The sequence below is a fragment of the Anabrus simplex genome, chromosome 3, assembly GCF_040414725.1.
Source record: "Anabrus simplex isolate iqAnaSimp1 chromosome 3, ASM4041472v1, whole genome shotgun sequence".
NCBI classification, from domain to species: Eukaryota; Metazoa; Arthropoda; class Insecta; order Orthoptera; family Tettigoniidae; genus Anabrus; species Anabrus simplex.
In genome coordinates, this window is record NC_090267.1 from 79,607,417 (window position 1) to 79,633,266 (window position 25,850).

Sequence of the window (25,850 nt, forward strand, 5' to 3'; positions counted from 1 at the left end):
AGACCTATCTGTGTCGGTGCGACGTAAAAATAAATAAATCATTAACACTTTGATGACATACAGCACAGCTGTTGGTAGTGATTTGTAACAGCATAGTAGTTCTTTTCTGCTCAGTTAACATCATGGCTTGAGGCCGGGTTCTTGATGGCCAGATTAGCAAGAGTTTGTGTTTATTGTGAGTAGTTTAAAATTAAGGTTAAGCATATATCATAAAAATTTGTTATAAATTTTCTGTAGGGAATAGAAGTTTTAAAATGTGGTGTTACAGAAGGATGCTGAAGGTGAAATCAGAACATCAGATTACAAATGAGAAATTGGTTTGGCAGAGTTTGACCAGAAGAAGACAGAGATTGATAGGGCACATCTAAGAATATTCAGTTACTTTTTGAGGTAGGGGTGAACAAGACAGGAATTTTTGACAAACAGATAGAGTTAATGTATGATGATGTAGTTATGCAGAAATGAAAACGTTAGCACAGTTTAGGTTGGCCATATAGAGCTACAAACCAGTCTATGAACTGATGACATTTTACTTACTGCATAAAATTCAAATCTTCAGATTTTTAAAAGGAATTTTAATACAGTAACTGTTATTGTTTTCTCTCAGTTGTTTGAAGGCCCCATTTGGAAATCCTTGTTCTAGAGTATAACTTATTTTATATGCAGAGATGTACCTATATTATTATTTACCATATTTTCTTGCATAATTAATACCCCTGCACAACTACTCCCTCCAATTTGTTTTGGTTCGAAGCGGGGTAAGAAAAAAGAAATGTTTGTATATTTCATTAAAAATTAAATAATTGAAAAAGAGGTTTAACCTATTCAATACATAAGAGAAAGAAATGTAGTGATTACATTCTTATTTAATAGTAATTAGAAATGGGACCGGTTTCAACCCTAGTCCAGGTCATCGTCAGCCGTTCAAAACATAAAAAACATGAAAAAACAATGCATATGAAAAAGAAAAAGATTAAGTGAACTCTGGATCGGTATAAGATGAAATATAAATTGAGGTAGAAATTGAGAGTCACTTAAAAGAAAACAGTACGTAATATTATGAATGGTAGTACGGCACACGCAATGATAGGTAAAGTCTCGCAATGTTTATGAATAGTGGAGAACGGTCAAATGGGTCAGTTTTTACACTCTGTCAGGTACAAAGTCAACAACACTATCGAACAACATATGAAGATCCATAAATATGTTGAAGTCGCGGATGAATAGATTTATAGAAGCAAACTGCCAGCTCCCGGTGATCAGCGCGGCACTTTCAAGGTCATGCGCTGTGGTCTCGAACGCCAAAGTAGAATAGAGAATATCCTGAAGATCCAGTATTTGCCTCGGTTGCGGGAATTTAAGTGCGTATATATAGAAATATACAACGCAATTCAGTATAATTGAATGAGTAATTGTGCTCCTGCTGAGTTCTTGGAAAACAGTTTACTTGAAATGTATATTTCATGCACCCACATTCTCAGCGATTCATTGTGTGGTTCCAGATGAGTTTAGAAATAAGGATGTCACAGGAGCGTTCCTATTGTAAAACTTGGCATTCCAAATACCACTCAACTTCCCGTTTTCACCCATTTGAAACTACCGCTGCAGTAGTACAGTGGGTGAATCTACACAGATCTGACCAGTGATGCTCTATTTTGGGTATTCGCGTGATCTGTAATCTCAAAATTGTTTTTTAATGCATAATGAGCAAGTATTCAAGCGATAGTACATCCTATAACCTTGTGGTGACTGGAATAGGGCAGCAGGCCGCAAGTATTCAGTGCCTGAGTGCAACATGTGCTACTTGCAGAAACAGAAAACAGCACTTCAAGTGACCAACAAATCTCGCAAAGCATTTTGGGACTCAAAAAGTGGCAAGTTTCCGCAAGTAAAAGGAGGATCTGTAGAAATATGTTATTTCATTATGCAACAATGGATGTGCCATTTCTCATAAAATGCTGCATTTTAAAGGACAAGAAATAACTGCAGCACGTAGGATCACTGTCTTGGATTTTAAGGTTAGCCAAGGCTGGGTGATTAATTTTACGAAGAAAAATAGACTTTTCGACGAAGAACATCATTGTGTCGAAGAATGCCAAATTATTTCAACCAAAATGTCATTGATTTTTATTGCTTCGTGATTAGGAAATGGAAAGTGAAGGAATATTTGATCACCTAAATAGGAAATGCAGATCAGACGCCAGTCAGTTTCAGTGTGCCACAAAGTCGAACAATCGATAAGAAAGGGACATTGAGTGGTGTTGTACACACTACTGGAAGCAAGAAAACAATGTACTTCAATGCTTGCTGTAACAGCTGATGGCAGAAAGCTTGCACCTTACAATGTTCTGAACGGAAAAAACAAACAAAAACAAAAACAAAACCTAAGAATTGCCAAAAGTAAAATTTCTGCAAGGAATCCACATTCCTACCCAAGAAAAAGGGTGGATGGACATGTCACTCATACAAGATTGGATATGAATGATTGGGGGAAACTGAGCGTGGTCTCTCCTTTCGACGACCAGCCCTCCTGTTGGACAGTTTTTTGTGGCCACTTGACCGAAGATACTAAGAACTTATTGAAAACCATGAATACCGATTTGGCAGTGATTCCTGGAGTACTGACATTGGTACTTCAATCCGTAGATGTTTCTATAAATAAACCATACAAGCACAACATTTAAAATGTCAATGCTGGATGGTAGAATGTGTGGATAAAATTACTCCAACAGGCAAGATTCATTCATTTGATTGATTGATTGATTGATTGATTGATTGATTGATTGATTGATTGATTGATTGATTGATTGATTGATTGATTGATTGATTGATTGATTGATTGATTGATGAACTCTTTTGTGAGTGGATATTGCACACTTGGAACTTGATTTTTTTGTATGTGATTGAAAAAAGCTTCAAGAATATGTTAGAGGGGAATGAAGATGAATTCTTATGGAGAGATGTGATAGCAGCTGCAAATCTTCTTGCAGTGCCAGTAATGACATCGAAGATGTAGCCTATAAAAGGTAAGATTCTTTTCCCCTTTTTGCCAGGATTTCATTATTAGTACTTTAGTTATCTCATATTTATTTCACTTCAGGTTGTATTATTGTACTTCGAACCTGCACGCCCAACTTGCCTGATGTACTCTATTTGATTGTTAAGGAGAAAATTTATGCCATAATTTTATGCCTAAGGACAATAACTGCAAATGATTTGAACCAATTTTGTGTATAGTATAAGACAGTATATGGTATGTATTTTTTAAATGTAAATAAACTGTAATTTTTTGAAATATTGAATTCCTTGAATAATTTACACACCCACATTTTTTGGCTGTATTTTTCATCAATGAAGTGTGTTAATTATGCAAGAAAATAGAGTAATTATTGGAGCAAAAAGCAATACTAGGATGAATTGCATCAAACCAGTGCAATAAAATATATAGGGAGCTTTACTGAATTACCTACTTACTCTAGAAATATTGTTAAGTGGTTTCTTGAGTAAAACTGTATTAGGAAACAATTTGATATCATTTTCATATTCATTGTTCAATTGTTTCACACATTTTAAAGTTGTATCTGCATTCTGTATTATTTAATAAAAGTGCTTGGAGGTCAATCATAGTAATATATTCTCTAGGATCCTGTGGAACGAGTATTTGCAGAGATGGGTCTTGGCAGCATGTTGTCCTTGCATACTTTCTACCAGCAGAGAGTGCTGATGTATCACCAGCGAGTACTAAATGATTGCCTGTGGCTGGCTACCAGATACTCTCAGCTTACAGAATCGACAGTGAAGCAAGAGGTGATGATTCCGTCTGTGAAGTACGTATCAATTCAAGGAGTTGGTTATGGTATATCTCATTGTCAACTCTAGTAATTTATAGAAATTTATGTAAAACTGGGAGTTTTGTGGCTATGATCATGATATCAACAGTCGTGTAATACTGGGAGTTCCGTGACTGTGAACGCAATATCGACAACCAACAGAATACTATAACTTGGCATAAATGTATGAAAATGAAAAATGAAAACCGATGGAAACTTTATAATCCCAAATACTATCCACCACTGAATAAGATCTGCACTCTGAATTTCTAATGACAAAATTAGAAGAAAAAATCACATACTGTATTTACTCACCAATTCTATTAAATTTCTGCAAATGTATCATAAAATTACTAATTTCAAAACCTTTTACAAGTAATAAAAGCGCAGATAAAATTAGTTCGATGTACAAATCAGTTGCCATTCACATATTCAGTGCTGCTGCCATTGGAACTTTTTCATACATAGTCCTCTTCACTACTGTACATAGAATTCAAAATTCCACATTTCATGAAACTTTTCCTCACTAAGTCATCGGAGATGAGAGCCCATGCAGTCTTTATCCAATTGCATAGAAGTTTCACTTTGGGTTGTTTCTCTCATTGCAAGTGACTAATCTCATGTTTTAATCCATATTGAAATCTGTTGATATACAATAATAGTTTTATTATGAATCCACCTGTTCAATACATTATAATGTTACCACATTTAAAATAACTTCATTAGTTAAAAAGTGATCTATGGGACATGCTTCACTCCCTTATAGAGCATCATCAGCCAAATCTGAATCTCGAATAATTGTTATTTACGTAAATAATGACTTGAGAACTATTAAAACATTTTTGACAAACTTAAAACTTGCTCTATTAGAATATCATAAAATATAAAATCTTTGTATACATGACTTAATTACATGTGCTTAATAGGAAGATACATTAAAATTATGGAAGAGAGAGTACTAAAATATTAAATAAAATAAAAATATATATATCATGTCCAAAATCTTAGAAAGACGTGAAAATCAATCTTAGGAGCTAAATTTGAGGATTTTCTTGGTAATGAGATCTGGTAAAAAAATTATTTATCCCTTGCGGATAACAGTCTATAAAGATTCAAATTTATCGTCAATTTGATGATTGAACTTGTAACAGGATAAATGTTGGTCTTCAAGAAATTTAAATGCTTGTTGTCATATGACCTCGGCGAATGCTGTTGAAAAGATATGTTCTTATAGATGTCAATGACCGTTCGTTGAACTAATGAATTTGATAAGGATGATTGAAAGGGACGTAAATCAACGTTTGTATTGAAAGCTGCTGCTTGGTTTATCTTGTTGAATGTCCCTCCAATTGCTGTTTGTCGGTTTGGTGTTGTCCGAGGTTATATGGTGACTGTCTGTTCTGTGTCTCTCATCTGGTTGGTGCCGGTACCTGATCACCGGCAGACACCACCTACCTGGTGTAGAGCTGTTTCAGTCCAGCTTTGGAATTCCAGTTCACACAAACATCCATCTCTATAGCACAGAGTTCAGCCCTCCTGGAATTATGGCAAGATTGGTTTTTCCTATCTTTATAATTTTCTTTACGGCGTCTGTAGTGTTACATGTTATAAATCTCATTTTTGGTCCGTATTGGTCCGTAGCTCTCTTTACCGAACAAGAACAATTAAAACTTATCAATATGAATCCTAGGCTCCCAGAAACTAGAGCTTTGCCCAAAATACTTAAAAAAGATATTCCGATTCGTCCGATTATCAATTGCCGAAATTCTCCCACGTATAAGGTCTCCAAATACATTCATAATTTTTTGAAAAGATATTACACTTTTAATAATAAACAACCATTAAGAAATTCCATTGACTTGTGTGACATATTGCTTAAATTTGGTGTGCGTCCAAACCAGATGATGTGTTCGTATGATGTAATGAATATGTTCCCGAATATTCCGACAGATAAAACTGTTAATATCATTCATGATAATATTTGTAAACACAGTAATCTTAGTAAAATGGAAGTAGATGAATTCACTAGATTGTTAAATTTCGTGTTAGACAATAATTACTTCTCACATAACAATATTTATAAACAGAATGGATTAGCAATGGGTGACCCAATATCGGGCATCCTTGCCGACATATTTATGGATTCAATTGAACACAATGAAATAATAGCAAAAATTAAAGGAATTGATTTATGGTTGAGATATGTAGATGATACATTTGTAATCATAAACAAAGATGTCACTAATAGTCAAGAAATCTTAAATAAGTTAAATGAAATCAAACCTAATTTGAAATTCACGAAAGAAGACAAAGTCGATAACTCATTGAATTTTCTAGATGTAACAGTTACGCGTAAGGTTAACACTTCTGATTTCCAAATATTTAGAAAACCGATACAATCATCTACATCTATAAACAATTTTTCTTTGCACCCGAATTCACATAAACAAGCATCTTTTCACAGCCTGATTTATAGAGCACTTAGAATCCCTCTATCTCCCAAAAATTTGAAGAAAGAATTAAATTATATTAGGTACCTCGCTAAACAAAATGGTTTCAAAATAGAAATGATCAACAAATTAATAAAATTAAGAATAAGTTATCCACAAATCTGATACCAGAAAAAACAAAAGAAACTGGGTATGCTACATTCACTTTTAATAATCCAGCTGTACACCAGATTACTAACGTATTCAAGAAACATAATTTTAATATAGCTTTCAGAACTACTAATACTAACCAGTCCATATTCTTTAATCATAAAAAAGTTAATTATGATAAAAATCATTATTTGGGATCAGGAGTATACAAACTCAAATGTACTCAGTGTAATTTTTCATATGTTGGACAGACTGGAAGAAGTTTTATGACAAGATACATGGAACACGTTAACGCGGAAAAACATAGGAAATACTCAGCGATGAGTTTGCATATGAGGGAGACTGGTCACAGATTTGAATCCATAGAGAAAGACCTAGCGATAATTAGAAACATAGAAAAAGGGAGAATGTTGAACGAATTAGAAAGTTTGTATATCTATTTAGATCAGACGAACAATAAGCAACAAAATCTTAATGAAACCATGGACAGTGAAAGTATGTTACATGAATTAATGCCGAAATTATTAAAGTCAGTTAGTTCAAATAAATTTAGGATACCGGTACCTAATATATTTAATTCTTCATACTCTAATACTCCTCCCATACCTACAGATATTAAGCCTACTTCCAGCAATACGGTTGACTCCGCTCCTCTGTCAGCCTCATCACAATTGACTCCACCTATCCTCTCCTCCCTTCCACACTCCCCTATTCCTTCCCCTCCGAGTTCACTGCTGCCTCTGCAGCAGTTACAACACCAGACTCAGAGCTAACAGAAGGGCAGCAACCAACACATCATGTAGATAACAAATAACAATTTTCAACTAACATGTAACTCCTCATCTGTTTCAATTTATGTAATCCGTATTCTCTCCTTACGTTCAACTTCTTATTTCATTTTTTCCTTCTCTTACAGAAAACATTATTTCAATATCTACTGGCATTTTCTGGCAAGGTTTCAGCCAGTAGTATTACCTACGGTGCTAAGGGCCACTTACAATTTTCCAACTGATGCTTCTGTCTCACTTCATGCTGACGAATTTCATCAGCGGCCTTGGACATATTATATTTATGACAATCATGTTTATGCTTATGTTCACGCCCTCATGTCATTGGCTTTATATTATTACCACTTTGCTTTTCCACTAACATTTTAAATGAACTGTTTTAATTGGAATTTTTAATGGAAGAAGTTTTAGTGTCCGACAAGATTTTAGTTTAATCATTGACAGTGTTTACATTAGCATCTTTGTGTATTGTATCATTTTTCACTTTTTTGTGTCCCGAATTTTAGTAACTGGCTGAACTTTTGGCTTCCACTTTTAATGTTAGTTGTACTCTTGATTGTTTTTAGGCTGAAGATGCCCTTAATTGAGGGCGAAACATGTCCCATTTATCTGTGAGTCTATTTATGTAACCACTATAAGTGGAAATAAAAGTATTGAATAGGTGGATTAAATTAAAACACTTTTATTGTTGTTGGTCTGTAGAGTGCCCGGGATAACTTTCCCACACAAGTATACTCTTTTTCTGCAGTGAAATTCCAGAGCGATGATGCCAAACTCACTTCGCCCCATCCTCAATTGATGGAATAAATTTCATATTTAGAACCTGTATTGTCTATGAATTCTTGTATTAAGTGAAACTTTGAAAGTAGTCCACTTTTCAATACCAATCAGTGTACTGTCATAAGAGAAATACAATAACATTCTTAATAGTACATATTTTGTCCCGATATGAAACATTTTCTTTCCGAGGCTCGTTTTCGTTTTGAAAGCAACTGCATTGTACTCCTGTACTGACTTGCTAGGCCTAACGTACTAAAGGCTTTTCTTTCAGGGTGGTCTCCCTTAGCCTTTGGCAGTCCCCTGCCTCACTGCAAGGCAGCAGCTGATGAATTTGTGTTATTTCCCACACAAAGGTCTCATCTTATCCAACCTTCTAAGGGAAAACTTCTCTGCTCGCAGCTATTGGTTTTCCCTTAGTTTGCCTGGTTTGGTATCGGCCGCCAGACCCTCGGCCAGACAGTCGCAGGTAGTACCGTCTACTGTCGCATACGATAGCAGAATATATTCTGATCTATATTAGAAGAGGAACAACATGGCTTTAGGGCTGGAAGAAGCACAACAGATCTGATATTTGCTTTGAGGATGTTGGCAGAGAAACACTGTGAAAGAGGAAAAGACCTAATTATTGTGTTTATGGACCTTGAAAAGGCGTATGATAACGTTCCTATATCAACTATTTGGAAAAGTCTTAGAAAACTTGGTGTACCGGAGTACCTTATTAGGAAGATCCAAATGCTATATACTAATTGCAAAAGCTGTGTCAGTATTTGAGATGGTCACTCTGAATGGTTCAATACAACCAAAGGAGTACAACAGGGAAGTGCCTTATCACCTCTTCTATTCATAGCAGTTATGGATATCATTTTAAAGGAACTAAAAGGAAAAGGTAATAAAGATCTTCAGGCTCTGGTGTTTGCAGACGATGTGGCAATATGGGATGAAACAGAGAAGTGAGTGCAAAATAATCTGAATGCATGGTGTAAGAAGTTTGATGATTATGGAATGAAATTGAACCCATCAAAAACAGCAGCATTGAAAATCAGCAGACAAAATACAGAATGCAGCATAAAAATACAGGACCACCAAGTTGAAGTAGTACACCAATTCAGTTATTTAGGAAGCGTAATGGCTAGTAATAACAGAGCTGAGATAGAAATAACAAACATAGTAACCAAAGGCTCTAACTTCTACAGTATCATGACACCTACTAAGGGATGAGAAGGTCCCACAAAGAACAAAAATGACCCTGTACAAGTCATATTTCATTCCCATCCTTACATATTCTCTGGAAACCTGCACACTAACATCAAAGGATTGTAGTAGAATTCTAGCTTGTGAAATGAAATTTCTTAGAACTGCCCTCCAAAAGACCCGACTTGATCACGTGAAAAATGATGAGATCCGATCTAACCTAGGTCTAAATGAATCGATGGAGGAAAGACTTAGGTCATCTAGACTTAAATGGTTTGGGCATGTTAAACGAATGAATAGCACAAGGTTACCATGTGCTTATTTGGAAAAGAGAATAACAGGTAGAAGACCCGCAGCCACGGGAGGTGGATACCTCTCCGTGCACATTTATTTATAATATATACAAAAAGAGGAAGCAAAGCTGTGTACATATATAGCATAGGGCCTCGCCCTGTTGACAAAGTATAGAGAGTAACATTCGAGTCTGTATATACACAAATCTCATCACATACAAAGTTTCTTTGAACAACTTCACGTAGCACTGCTGCCACTGCATATAAGGCTGCTGCGGTCTCTGCACAATTAATCCTGGTGCAAGTGCAAAAGGCTTGCGCCCATGCCGTATTAAGTTCAGGACTAATGTAAGCGGACTAATGTAAGCGATGCTCCATGGGGTAGCGTCGACGTATAGTGAAATCCTGTGATGAGCGGAACCCATTTGTCGTGTCGCTGCAAGAGTTATATCGGTGAATACACGCCTAGGCCAGTAGGTTTCCCTACTTAAAACATGACGAATCACAAACATAGGAAGCTTAAGAATGTAAGCTACCCATGAGAGATACCCCGCAATACGGGGAAGGTCATCTGATTGCACTCGCGGTAAGAGAGTGACATATTGTTTAACTCGCTTCTGTACGTCCGGGATTAGTTGTACTGTCGGCATGTTAGTATCGATGACAGCACCCACGAAAATAAATCGGGTTGACAGCACTAAAATGGATTTCATACGGTTAACTGTAACACCATTATAAAAGATCCGACAGTAGTCTTCTTACAGCTAAAGATGCCCCATATTGGGACAAAACATGTATTATTAAGAATGTAATTGTATTTTTCTTGTTGACAATACATTTATCCACAAATGTTGCGGCAAGTAAGCATCATTTATTGGTGTCCCTTTGAATCATGCTTCAATAACAAACAGATCAGAGTAAAAATAGGCTGACTCAAACCAGGTGAGGATTGGTGAGGACTATCCGTACGATGTTTCCAGCAGACCACAAACCTTCAATGCACAATCTTTTAGTAATGTAGTTATTTCTAAACTAAACTGAAAGTACAACGAAGGAGAAAACATTGCAAGTTTAATCCTCCAACATCATTAATTTCAAATAGGACATTCAAACTTAGAAAAATAACTTAGCACCAAATAGTGTTGGTAAAAACTGGGAACTGATGAGATTTTTCGCCAAATCTTACAGATGTTTAGAACATTACTACGACTTGGTCATCACTAAACTGTGATCAATGTCTAGTCCATCACAGCTATATTTTAATTGTTAATTCTTTTTAATTATGTGTTAACTAATGGTAATATTTAATTGGTGTAAAACAATTTTAATGAACAAATTATAACATGGTTCACTGTAAAGACTTAACCTTGAGTTATTTGTTCAAATGAGGCTGAAGATGCTTGATATAATGAGCAAAACATCTCCCTGTTAGTGTTGTAACAAAATGTCCTTCTAGAGACAATAAACATATTGAATTAGGTGGAAAATAAAACAAGAATTCTAACAATTACATACCACTTAGTCGAGCAGCTCATCTTCTTTCTCCCAAGTCTTCCCAGCCCAAACTTTCCAACATATATGCTACAAATGGAGATTTAAGATGGATTGCCGAAATCACTTGCCGAATACTTCTAGTTGACTTTTACGATGAGTGAAGTGTGAATGAGCATATTTTCATAAAAGTTAGAAATGTATTTGCTAGCTATAGGTTTTTACTGTATTTCCTTCTTTTATTATTACTAGTGTTAGTTTTATAATTGTCATGTTAATTTATATTGTCATTTTGTACATTCTTTAATTGTTTCTTACATTACTATCTCCATATTTGCTATTAGTACTACATTATTTAAAAAAAGATTTGTTACCGAGCTCGATAGCTGCAATCACTTAATTGCGGCCAGTACCCAGTATTTGGGAGATAGCGGGTTCAAATCCCACTGTTGACAGCCCTGAAGATGGTTTTCCGTGGTTTCCCATTTTCACACCAGGCAAATGCTGGGGCTGTACCTTAATAAAGGCCACGGTCGCTTCTTTCCCACTCCCCCCCCCCCCATTGTCGCCATAAGATCTGTCTGTGTCGATGCGACGTAAAGAAACTTGCAAGAAAAAAAAAAGATTTGTTGTATTTTAAAATAATTAACAGACATAAATTTTTAATGTTGTGGTTAAGTGTAAGAGAGGGCCTTGAGCCCTAACTTCACCACGAATAAAGACGGCTTGCTTTGCTTTGCTTTGCTTTGCTTTGCTTTGCTTGGCTTTGCTTTGCAGGGGATACAAGGGGTATTATTCTACCTCTCGCAACCACAGGGGGTTGTGTGAATGATAGGAAGTTTAGAGGTATTTAATTTTGATGATGATGATTCTGAATTTATTGGGAATGAGTTGAAAGATGTTGCAGATGTGACTAGAGATGCCATATATTTTGGCTATTGATCCTAAAATTGGTGGTGGTGGCAACAAGGACAAAGACGAAGAAATACCATTATTGTATTAAGTTATGTGGCAGGGTTTTTGAGTTGACACGTTACGTATAGACAAGCTGCGCGTCAGTGAGGATGGGTGCCTTTCTATGATGAATTCTAATGCTAACACACATGCACACACACAAGCCATCAGAATTAACCATTGAAGATTAAAACCCTGACCCGGTCGGGAATTGAATCCGGGACCCCTTGGACCAAAGGCTAGCACCTTAACAATTTAGCCATGAAGCCAGACATACTTTCTACTGAAGTTGATACAGTATAGCAATATTATAGCATGTTCTTTGATGTTTGAACAGGTAGTGTGTTTATAGAAACATTACTGCTACAAATTATATTTACTGCGAAAAATATAATACTTTGGCAATTTTAAGAAAGTTTTTTTCAATTTCTGTGGTTTTGAGTGTGACTACTGTCAGTTTCAAGGTTTCTGGAATTAAGTTGTTGGAAATGTTGCTTGCATCATAATGTGTTGCTGAATTTGATTGCTGTGTACTGTGATGAACATGACTAGATATCTTACTTACTCTGTTTTTCATGGTCCTAGTTTAAATAAAGCCTTCATTGTAGGTGCAAAATAGAGAATGAAGATGATGTGGATGACGACGTGGATGTACCTGAAATCCATTTCCCAGCGTTAGGGGACGGCTATGCTGTAGACGAACTACAACCATCCCTTGAACCTGGCTTTCAAATGCTACACAGTTTGGAGCAAGAAGAACAGTGAGTATCATATCTTCATGGATGTCTCTTCTAATACAGCATACATATGTAACTGTGCCAAAATAAATTTAATGTTCAGTAGCCCATTAGTAATATTGATTATGCAGACATGTTTTGGGGTTCTTCCTTGTGGTAGATTCTTTAGATTAACATTATAAATAATTCAAACACAATACAGTTAAAACTGGTTAGGGCAGTTTTGTGGGGACCAAAAAATAAATGTCATAAAGAGGGAACGTGCTAAAAAATGAAAAGCAATTTCGCTGTTAAATTTAAGATTAGGTTTGAATGTAAATATATTTATGACAAAAACAAAGAAACAAGTGTTTACACTTATAATTACTGAAATAAATAAATAATACATTTTTAGAACACCAACACAGTGAAACATCAAAGAAAAATGTTCTTAGAAATGCGAACTATACGCGTCGCTTATGATTAAAGTTGTTCTAGGCAAGTCTAACAGCTGCGCGATTTGCACGTGTGGATTAGCATCCACTTTCTCATTAAACTTTACTCATTTTTCATCATCTATAAACTGTCTAGCTTTCTTCTCCATAGCTGAAGGTCCTGCAAACCACTATGAGTAAGTACAGTAGGGCCAATTTACATACCTTGTTACTTGTTACACAGTGAGAACAGTAGGCCTAATTTACATACATTGTTGCACAAGTCACTCAGGCCTCATTCAGACGGCGTGGAAGTAAAACATGTCCGTCTGCATGTGCGGGTGCACACGCTTCCACTGACTCTTACACACACAGCGGGTCATGTGGTGCAAAACTCTCCATGGATCCTTTCCAACACTCTTTTCAGTGTAGGTAATAAATATGGACCATCATCATCTTCGTTTACCTTCCACATTTAAGAAAATAAAAATAGTTCAAGCATGCTATGTCTTTCACATTTCGTTAGAGAAGAAGAATGCTACAATTTTGAGGATACTCTCTCAATAAAGAGTCGAAATGATACCACACCTTCCCAGACATGAGACCACTGGTATTTCTGACATTAAAGATCTCAATGTCGATTTCAGGTTCCATAACAACCACTGTAAATCACACAGGAAAGGTAAGAGCACACAAATAACTTTTAAATTGAAAATGAGAAGTAAATATGCTGAGTGGGTGACAGCGGGCCTACATTTTTTTATTGTCTAAATCCATTTCTACTTCATTATAGGTACAGTATCGGGTTCTGTTACAGGTCACAGTACAGTACTGATGTTGCGAGCATGGTCGATCCGCTCTGTATGATGATGTGCATACAAACTAATGCCAAGAACAAGTAACTGAACCCAAAAAAAAAAAATTGGGTGTGTAAATTACGCAAGCAAATATGGTATATCAACCGAGTCAACTATTATAAAAAAAAAAGAATGCTTGTAAGACTTTTAGTTTGAGTAACTTTTGATTATGTTTTATAATAATGAATGATAGAACGTAGTATGCCAGTTGTATGTTGTGTTAACAGTGAAATAAGGTATTTATAATGTTGACCCAAGGAATTTAACACACTAACGAACATCTTAAAACAGACAAAATCTAGTATGCATAATTAATATGTAACAGATAGGCCTACAGAATGCCTGTTTATGTACTATCCGCTTCTGCATGATTTTGAAAAGAAATATGTGTGGATCATTTGTGTATATACAGTAATTCTGAGGAATTTATCACTTGTACAAAGTTGTTCTCTTTTTCTCTTTCCCTTTTCTTGTACTTATTCAATTTCTTAATCGTATTTCCTTTCCCATATCAAGACCAGTTCCCTCAATGAATCCAGACGGTGAAACTGGGAAATACCGGACGAGTTGGCCGTGTGGTTAGGCTCGCACAGCTGTGAGCTTGCACCCGGGAGATAGTGAGTTTTAATCCCACTGTCGGCAGCCCTGAAGATGGTTTTCCGTGGTTTCCTATTTTTACACCAAGTAAATTAAGACCATGGCTGCTTCCTTCCCACTCCTAGGTCTTTCCTGTCCCATCGTCGCCATAAGACCTATCTGTGTCGGTGCGACGTAAAGCAAATAGCAAAAAAGAAAATAAGCTGGGAAGAACAAGATTGATCAGAAGATAGCCTGTTCACAGCTAAAGAAAAACTCCACAATAAAGCAGAGCAACTTTGTAATCATGCTGTGGGAAGAAAGTTTGATGTAAACAAAAGTTGCGGTACCGGTACATGATTAGAAGAAAAATGAAGCTTATCCGAAGAAACGGTAACTGCCAGGCATTTTGTGTACAAAAAGTGAAGTTTCCAGTAATCTAAAACAGGATATGTGAATATGTGACTGAAAAGGGACGATTTGCATGTGCATCCACTAGTGAAATATTTCGGTTGAAACTGTAAATACTACAGAACAATAAATTATAAAATTATGAAGCAGTTTGTGGGGTAGCATCGTTGGCTGAAGGATCAGTACAGAGGCCTTTGTTTCAGAGGGTCCTGCACAATGTTTGTTTTCTTTAAATACTGAAATTATTTTGTACAAAATATTCGCAAGACATTCACGTCTAGCCTTACACCCCGTAGTTAAGCTTTCAACCAAAACAGTGATTGAAATTAGGTACTTCCTGGAATGCATACCGAACATAAGGATAAACAGGAAACCTCCAATTGAAGATCTCAGAGCAAGAAGGGGATAACTCCACGTTTTTCCATAAAGCATTCTTTAATCTATAATTATAAAAGGAAGTGTTTGTCTGTGCGCGATGCCCAGCAAAATCTACAGCACGTAGATATCTGAAATTTTGAACATAGGTAGGTGGAAAGGGGTCCGAATGCACCTCGAAGCCGGATTTTTCATTTTCGCTTTCATTGGTGAGTTCATCATCATCATCATCATCAGTTTTCCACTCCAGTTGCCCGGGTGTGGTTTACGAGCACTCTCCACTTCTGTCTGTCCATGTACCACTCTTCTCTCAAGACGACATCCCAGCTGACTCCTCTTGTTCCTATGTCCTCTTTCACTTGGTCCAGCCATCTCTTCCTAGGTCTTCCTACCGGTCATTTTCTGGCCACGACAGTGTGTAGCCATTGTTTTGCTGTCCTTCCATCGTCCAATCGTTTGACATGGCCAAACCATTTCAAACAGGCCCTTGTCACTTTTTCATTCAGGGATGGGTACACACCAGCTTCCTCCCTTATTCTTTTATTCCTTACCCTGTCCCTTTTTGTCTTCTGTACCATAGTACTTAGAAACTTCATTTCTGCGGCTTGTAGTTTGATATCCACTTGTTGGGTTGTTGTGCAGGTTTCTAGGCCATATGTTAGTATGGGGGTGAAGTATGATTGGAATAGAATCTGCTTTGATCTTAAGGGAACTTGTTCGTTCCAGAGGAGGTTCCGAACTTGATGGTAAAACTGAGCTGATTTTTTAATGCGGTTGTTAATCTCATGCTGTATTCTGTTATCACTTGAAATGATGCACCCAAGATATTTATATTGGTCTACTGTTTCCTTTTCCTTTCTTCTTCTGCCTGTTGACAGACATAGTAACAGTTTTTGATTTATTTATTGTTAATCCGTGTGCTTTCAAATGTTCATTCCAGGTGTTCAGCCTCTCTTGGACTTCCTTCTCTGTATTTCCCCAGATGCAAATGCAAATGCATTGATGTCCATATTGTTCTTCTGCTTAATTTCTTTCATGACTTCATCCATGACAGTGATAAAAAGTAAGGGTGAAAGGGTACTGCCTTGTTGCACTCCTTTAGTGGTTTGGAACCAATCAGTATTACCGTTTCCTATCTGTACGCAACTGCAGCAGTCTTCGTAAAGCATTTTAACTTTCTGGATAAGACCATTGGGTACATTTTTTTTCTTAAGCATTCCCATATAGTCTTCCTTGGAACACTATCAAATGCTTTTTCGAGATCCAAAAACACTAGTGTTAAGTCTTTGCCCTTCTCCCAATGCTTTTCTAACAGTATTCTAAGTGCAAATATGAGATCGGTACAGTAGTTGATCGGTGTTCTCTGAATCCATATTGTTCTTCCTGTAGTTGTGGTTCTATTATTTTCCTTAGCCTTTTTTTCAAGTATTTTCTCTAATATTTTCAAACCATGAGACAATAAAGTGGTCCCTCTATAATTGCTACATTTCTTCTGGTTTCCTTTTTTGAAGAGAGGTATTATTATTATTCCCTTTTTCCAATCATCTGGAACTTTCCTATCCTTCCATATTGCATTAATTACTCTATGAAGCCACTGTATTCCTATTGCACCAGTTGCTTTGATCATATCTGCACTGACTTCATCAAATCCTGTTGATCTTTCTTTGGGCATACTATTAAGGGCAGTCTCTACTTCCTTCCATGATGGCGGGCTCTCTTGGTCAGGCTCATCATTGCAGCTTAAACTGACCTGCATGGTTACATCATTGGAGTCTTTCCCAGTACAGTTGTATAAACTATCAAAATAGGATTTCATGATCTTCCTTATCTCTGTCTCTTCCCTGACTATGTTACCATCTGGTTCCTCTATTGCTGTTATGTATTCATTGTCTCTTCTTATATTTCGTATTGTTCGGTAAAGTAGTTTAGAATTAGCTTTGCTGTCTTGCTCTAGTTTATCTGTGAAATCAGTCCAAGCTTTCTGTTTTTCTTCGGCCACAATTTTCTTTACTCGTAGCTTCTGATCTCTGTATTTCTGCTGCAGTTCGTTTACTCTAGATTCATTCCTTTGACTTCCTTTTTGCATTTCTTTGTCTCTGGCTTTCCTGGTTTCATTTTTCACTTTCACAGCAATCTTCACCCGATCATTCCACCAAGGAGTTTCTTTTGCCTTCATTTTGCTATTAGTTTTACCACAAACTTCTACTGCAGCTCCGACAATGCTTTCTTTGAATCTGGTCCACTCGATGTTGCCTTCTTGTAATGCATCTGATGGTAATTTATTGGTCACTTTTTTTGTGTGTATTAAGCTTGTTTCTCTGCCTTCTTTAGCTCCCATGTCTTGATTTTTGGTTTCCTGTATTTGAGGTCTGTAAATTTTAATGTACTTTATTGTTGCGAGGAGAAGTCTGTGGTCACTGACCAGGCTTTCACTTGGTATAACTCTGACATCACATATGGTCTTTCCTGCTTCATTGTCTGATATAAAATAATCTATCAGAGTTTTAGTATCTCCATTCCAACTGTATCTTGTTAGTTTATGACTTAGCTGCTTCTGAAACCAACTGTTGTTTATTCTCAAGCCATTCCTTACACATAGATCTAGAAGACTTTCTCCTTCTGGGTTCCTGTCTCCATAACCATGTGGACCTAGTACATTTTCATATCCAAGCCTGTCTGATCCAACTTGAGCATTTAGATCTCCCATTACTATATTTTCCTCTCTTTCTATAGCTTCTTCTAAATCAGTTCGGAATTGGTGAGTTATGAACGAAAAACCATCAGAAAACATGCATTGGGGTATGACAATCCAACATGCTGTCACCAACATTAAATGCATAGAGTCGCTGTCGCTAGGCAACGTACATAATCTAGGTAGGGAACACAATACTCAAGGAGCCATTTTACATCGAGGGCGTAGGAAACCGTTTTTGGTCTTATATGGTGTGAGGCCATAGGACGCTGTTGATGCTCTGCAATGAACACGGCTCTGAAACTGATGACTATTATTGAAGCTACCCTCATTACTGAGCATGCTGCGGGCGAAGTAGTATTCCTCGGACTGTAAGTCCATTGAGTAGGAAGCCATTTTCGGTCCGCGACACGAGGCTCCATCAGCCCGTAATATTCGGAAGTGTTTGGGTGTATGTGTGCGAAGCCCAGTCAAATCTATGGCACACAGAGATTTGAAATTTTGAAATAGGACAATCGCTTGAAGTTGTAGGACTCCATCTTTGAAAACGATGCTTTTGCCATTGTCAACTGTACATGGATTGTTCAAGAGTTCGAAAGGCAAACACAATACAGTATACAGTGCATCTTACCTCCAAATGGAAGGACATTAATATAGTTTATTCCGAAGCTCTATAAGGAAACAATATATTTTGTATTATATAACAAGGTCTTGTACATGGTTTTAATATTATTTGTACCATCCATCAACCCGGTATCTTAAGCATTGCAAGTAACAATATAATAAAAGTAAAATAATGTATTTCATGCAATTTACGTCAAAACGAAGTGAGTTAATAAATATAATATTTTAATTTGCTTTTAAATAAATAATTGGAAACATCAAGCGGTTGAATTAATAAACGCGGGCAAAGCCGCGGGCACATGCTAGTGCTGTATATAGAGAAAAAAAATGTGCTTCTTTTGGTAGAAGAGGTATCTCTTACTCACATATCAGCTTTGGAATCTTATTCCTTTGGTGGAAGAAAGGGATAAATACTGGAGACATCTCTATTTTACATCAAACATTGTTTTAGAAAATGAGATTCATCATCATTTTAATTTCCCCTTGTCCAGCTCCTGCCAGGTCAGGGTGTTGATGGGACTTCTCCACCGTTGTCTCTCCTTCCACCACTCCTCTTCAGTAATTGTATTCCACTCCAGTTTTCTTTTTTTTAAATACTGTTCGTGACAGAGTCCATCCATCTTGTTCTAGGCCTCCTTCTTGCCCTCTTTCGTTCTGTCTTAGCCTCCAACACTTGTTTTGGTATCCTTCCCTCCTCCACCTCATAACATGTCTAAACCATCTCAAGTTATCCTTTTCCATCCTAACACTCAGTTTTTCTACCCCTTTTTCTATTCTGACCTCAACATTTCTTACTCTATCTCTCCTCGTCTTCCCTACTATACTCCTCAGGAACTTCATCTCACTGGCCTGAATTTTACTCTCATTTCTTGCTATTGCGTTGAGAACAGCCTTAGGCATACCTGCCAACTTTTATGGCTTGTCCGTAAAATTTACGGAAAGACCGTGTGTTTTACAGTTTTACTATAATATTTTACAATTTTACGTACCTAGATCTTCTTTTTAAAATTTGTGCCAGAACAAGCTTCCACAGGCTGTCGATACACGCTGTGTTACCAGCGAATATTTGATACTTGGCTCTGATTTATATTCATTGATTTATCCGATCGTTACAGTCTTCGACTGGGAATAAGAGATGCATCCTGAATCCCAGTCAGTCGATATTGATTAATTTGTGTTGAAAGAGACTGACTCTTGTATAACTATACGTTTGTTCTTTGCATTGATTCATTCAATAATATTTTCCGTCCTGTATAAAAAATAGTTCTTTTGTTCTTCACCACGAATTACAAGGCATAGGTTATGTTCTAGTTACGAAAACAATATGTGAATTATGTTAGTCACTTAATTTGCTTCATATTTCTTGCCGTGTATTGCGAAGCGGAGGTTTTGTAGTTATGGAGTAACGTGAATTGTGTTCATTGGTTATTTTGTCTTATGATCGTTATTTATTGGTAATCATGAGTAAATCTACCAAAAAACATTATCATCAGGTGTTTAGGGAAACCTATTCTTTGAGTTTTCCATGTATACTGAAATCGAGAAAAGGTGACAAATTTGCGTTTTGTACCATTTGCTCTTGTGATATTAACATAGCACATGGCAGCAAAAACGACCTGACTAATCATGTAAAGTGTGTTAAACATCTTGGTAATTTGAAATCTCATCTACCAGGCGAGTTGGCTGTGCAGTTAGGGGCGCGCAGCTGTGAGCTCGCATCTGGGAGATAGTGGGTTTGAATCCCACTGTCGGCAGCCCTGAAGATGGTTTTCCGTGGTTTCCCATTTTCACACCAGGCAAATGCTGGGGCTGTACCTTAATTAAGGTCACGGCCGCTTCCTTCCCACTCCTAGCCCTTTCCTGTCCCATCGTCGCCGTAAGACCTATCTGTGTCGGTGCAACGTAAAGCAAAATAGCAAAAAAATAAAAATAAAAAATGAAATCTCATCATCTGGGTATCCTTCCAGTGGGCTGGGTAGGATTTTTGTGGACAGTATGCCTCCATCGGTTTCTGTCATTATAGAGTTCCTCTCCGTTCACATCCTGCAGTGTTGTTCCTTTCTCGATAAGGTCTGCATTTATTTGGTCCATCCACCTTCTGGGACGTCCAACAGGTCTCCTTCCAGGTACTGCCATTTCCAAGTATTGTCTGGGGGTTCTACTCTCTTCCATCCTTTGCACATGCCCAAACCATTTCAACCGTGCAATCCATACGTAGTGTTTCTTCCATCGTACAGGTCATTTGCATGTCATTTCTAATGCACTCATTTCTAATTCTGTCTCTTCTTGTTTTTTGCATAGCAGATCATAAAAATTTCATTTCATCTGCTTGCAGTTTGCTGATGTCTCTTTTCCATAACACACAGGTCTCCAACCCATATGTCATGATTGGCAGGAGGTAAGATTTGAACATTGTTTGTATGGCTTTTACGGGAACTGCTTTGTCCCACACTAGATTTCATACCTGATGAAAGAACGTGGAACCTTTTGTCACCCTGTTCTGAATTTCCAATTTAGCACTCCCCTGGTTCACTACAATACTTCCAAGATAGCTGAAGTTTTCTACACATTCAATTCTTTCTCCATGAAGTTCGAGGTCACATTCGCTGGGTGTTCTACTCAATTTCATTGCTACTGTTTTCTTCTTACTCACAGTTAACTTATATTCCTTAAATTTGTTGACCCAGCAATCTAATTTTCTTTGGATTTCTTGCTCTGTTTCTCCCCAAATGGCAACATCATCTGCAATCACTAATGCATTCAAATCTCCAGGTTCTGCAGCTTTAATTTCTTTAATGATTACATCCATGAGTGCAAGGAAAAGTAGTGGAGATAGTGCACTGCCTTGCTGTACACCTCTCTTTGTTTGGAACCATTCAGATCTACCATTCCCTATTTGTACACTACTTTTACAGTTCATATAGCAACTGGATCTTAGGAATTAGAGAACTTGGAGCCCTTAGTTTATGCAGACATTCCCATATTTTGTTCTTTGGAACACTGTCATAGACTTTTTCTATATCTAGGAACACTGCTATCAGATCTTTCCCTTTTTCCAGTACTTTCCCATCAGTTGTCTAACGGCAAAAATTAGGTCTATTGTTCCTCTGTTGCCCCTGAAGCCGTATTGTTCTTCTTCAAACTGATGTTCTATCCTTGTTCTTAATCTCTTCGTTATGATCTTTTCCAATATCTTGAGGCAGTGTGGTAGCAGGGTAACATTCCTCTGTAGTTTGTACACTTTCTTCTGCTTCCTTTCTTGAATACTGGTATGATCAATCCTTTTTTCTATTCATCTGATGTCTTATTTTCTCTCCAGATTACTCCTAGTGTTTGATGTAGCTACTGAAGACCTTGTATGCCTGCCGCTTTGATTATATCCATAGATAATCCATGTACTCCTGGTGATTTTCCTCCTTTCATAAGCTTCAGGGCTTTTTCTGTTTTTGACCACGTAATTGGTCTTTCTTCTTCTCCGTGTTTGATAGGTTCATTGTTTCTGTGCTTCTCTTCTTCATTGCCATTTAAAAACTTGTCAAAATCATTTCCCATTTCTTCTGTGATGTTTTCTATATTCCAGATTAGGATTCCATCCTCTGTTTCAGTTGCTTTAATATCCTCTTTGTCTGATCTCCCACTCTTCGATATTCCATACAACATCTTTTGATTCCCTTTTGAGTCCTCTAGTTTTTGTGTGAACATCTCCCAACTCTTATCCTTCTCTTCCTTCACAGTTCTCTTCACTAATAATTTCTTATCTCTATACGATTATATTTGTTCGAGGTCGGCTATTTTTTGGTTATCTTGTGGTAAGACACCTTGCATTTGTTTTTGCTTCTCTACATCTTTGTTTCTTTGCCATATTTCAGACTTTAATAGCTTCTCTTACTTTTTCACTCCACAAACTGGTCTCTTTCTTCCTCCTCTTGTTTTGCCACATACTTCTGCTGTACAACTCACTAATGTTGTTTTAAACAGGTTCCATTCCTCCTGTACACGTTGTGTTTCATTCTTCGGTACCTTTTCCATTAGTAACTCTTGAAAAGCTTTTTTATTTGCCTCATCTTTCAATTTCCAATCTTTTATTCTTGTTATTTTCTGTGTACTAGGTGTTCGCACAATCTTACTATTAGTAGCCTGTAATCGCTGTGTAAACATTCACTGGAAATAACTTTTACATCTCTCATACCTTCTCCACTTTTTCTATCTGTCATTAGATAATCAATGACTATTTTAGTTCTTCCAGCCGAGCTGTATCTGGTTATTTTATGGCTGTCTTGTTTCTTGCAGAAGGTGTTTCTTATTATTATGTTATTTCTGACACAGAAATTTAGGACATTCTCGCCTTCAGCATTCCTTCTCCCATATCCAAAGGGCCCCTTTACATCTTCATAGCCTGTTCTGTCTACTCCAGCTTGGGCATTTAGATCCCCTATTTCATAATATTATCCTCTTGTACATGGTCCTCCAATTTCTCAAGGAACTCTTGCTTTTTGTCATCATTACTTCCTGCCTGTGGGGCATATACTTGGATTATTGTGAGACTGTTACTGCCAAGTTTTACTCTGTCTTTGATCATTCTTTCATTTATATATATGTGATATCTGTTATGGCTTCAATATCTTTATGTAGCACAAATCCAACTCCATTCTTTGTTTCCTTCTTGTTAGCATGCCAGTATAGCTTGTAATCTTCCCTCAGTTTCTTTGATTTCATCCCCTTTCATTTTGTCTCACTCATTCCTAATATATGAATCTTCCTCATTTCCATCAGGTTGACTATCTCTTCACACTTGTTGGTCATTGTAATTATATTCAGGGTTCCTACTCTCAGTTTGGTTTCTTGGTAAGGTCTATTCCGGTTGTTATGTCTTTGATCGGTATATCTTCTTGCATTTTCAGGATAAGCATCAACCTTCTTAGGGTCATCATTAGTTCCTGAAGTGCCAGAAGTGGAGGTGAAATATTTTGTCCCTTATGATGTCATCGGTTACATGTAGTGGTTTTATATTAATGCTGTTGAACTCGTAATTATCTGAAGTGAAGAAAGTAAGTTAATTTTGTCATGTTTTACTGCATTTTGATGCATTGGGTTCCCACGTATTTTTATGTATTTGGATTTTACTGATATGTCATTTGGAAAGTTGGCAGGTATGCTTAGGAAAAAATGAATTTATTTACCTGAAGAATATAAAACACTGGTTGAGAAAACATCACCACTGATGAAACAGAATCATGTTCGAAACTATGTCAGTCATCTAAAGCCAATGTTCCTAAAGAATGTTAAGAGTAAGAGGAATGCAAAATTCAGTGTATCTAGATATCTTACTTTCCACTGTTCAAGCACGCCAGATGCCTTTAAATGCTGCGACCATCACAACGGAATGTACTATGAAGAGTTTTATTTTATGAAGCCTGGGCAGCAAGTGACACTCACTGCCTAGCTTGCATATGACGGTAGGCTTTCTGCTAAGGATGCCAAGCTGAAGGATACAATGAAACTTGCATTGCAGTATGTTTGTAAGAATGACATATGATAGTATGAATCTCTGAAATCAGGATTGAATTTGTGTTCAAAAAGTGATTCTTCTTCTTTTAGAAAGACTCATTTAAGGCTAAAGTGATTGACAATGTGTTTTAATATTGGTTTGTATTGTACCAGGAAATGATAGTGGGTTTTGGACATGAGAAGGATCTCAGGTAGTGTACGGTGTTTTTGGAGCCGATACAGAGAAGGATAGAATCGCAGGGCGAATAATAGATGGTTATATCTTTTTCTATAAAATAAGATATCAATTTTGCACCTAGAGTCTTTCTAAGTTTTAAATCACACAAAAATGAACACACACATTTATTAAAAAAAATTGAGTAAAATATTTAAACTCCTGTGGAGTGTCTCTCAGTTTGGATTGTAAGAAATGATAATAAAGCACTTGAAAACCCCAAAGTTTATCTAGGTAACGTGAATTTGAATAAATTATTAACATTGAAATAAATTTATCACACTGTGAACTTCTTTGATATGACGAGAAAATTATGGAATACTTTTCACACGAAGCACTGATAATATCACTGTATTGGATTAACTGTTTGGTAAAAGTCAGTCAGTTTGTAGTTACTCAGAACAGAAATAAATGTTGAAGTTGGAGACTCGGCGTCTGGAACATTCCGCGGAGTGCAGAAGAAGACTCGAACTCGGCAATGTTCCGTGAAGAGACCACGTCGACGTCCCTCGATGGGTACCATAGATGAAGGAATGATGTTCGATGTAGCAGGATGTAATATTTCTCCAAGGTTTTTGTCTCTCCTTGGAGGTGATATTAGCACATGGAAAGTTCAATTGGCACTATTTAATTCAGTAATCACGGAGATTATTACCACTCACTGTCGTGATACACAGTTCTGTTTTAACTCTAATTTTACGATATTAAATTAATATTTACAGTCCTTGTGACACAAAACACAGTTCATAATCGTCACTGATTACGTCTGAAATTATGATAGCGAAGTAATAAGCGCAGTTCAAACACTTGAAAATGTAATTTGCAATAGTTTTTATCACAGTCTCTGAACAATTATTGTTGGCAGATTAAGGTGATTTTATAGTCACGTTTATATAACACTAGTCTGAATTATTTAATATAACTCTAAAAAGTCCTTATTGTTCCCTGAGTTTATTATAGTGTTGATCGAAAGATCGAGAAAGTTCACTGGGAAAAATAACAGTCTTGTCCTGTTATGGAGCAAATGTTAAGAAAATAAGGTTACACACAGTTTACTGTTATACTGTCTTAAAAGAATATGTCCTAGAATGGTTAAAATTGTCGTAAATTATGATTTCCATTTTGCCACACACGATAATTTAAGATATCGTCATAGTCCACAATTACACGAAATTAGTAAAGTGTACCAGTCCGTAAAATATCGGTAACTTGAATTCTCGCTCCGAATTATGATCTTATTCAGTCAATAATTTCACAAATGTTATATTACGGAAACATCTAGAATTTTACCGTCATCGTGGCGTATTGAAACTTCACGTACGGTGCTAGTTCAACAGCGTTTGATCATGGCCATAACCACGTTCTCGCGAATCGCGACGGAGCATACTTTCTTCACTGACGAGACTGTACTCGCCACACAGGTCAGACTGCTCTCTCCCTGGCCTTGGCCTAGTGGCATATATATACACGCCAGGTGGGCAGCGCTATGAATCAGCTGACGGAGGGGTGTTCATTC

General features: G+C 36.9%; 1 protein-coding gene across 3 annotated transcripts in view; it reads left to right on the top strand.

The window, feature by feature from the left end:
- Spt7 overlaps positions 1-25,850 on the top strand; it is a 124,846-nt gene that overhangs the window by 88,523 nt on the left and 10,473 nt on the right. For all 3 annotated transcript variants that reach the window (XM_067144125.2, XM_067144124.2, XM_067144127.2), the window contains exons 7-8: positions 3,643-3,827; positions 12,536-12,688. In XM_067144125.2, coding sequence (XP_067000226.1) covers positions 3,643-3,827; positions 12,536-12,688 — 338 coding nt within the window. The remainder of the gene's footprint in view (positions 1-3,642; positions 3,828-12,535; positions 12,689-25,850) is intronic.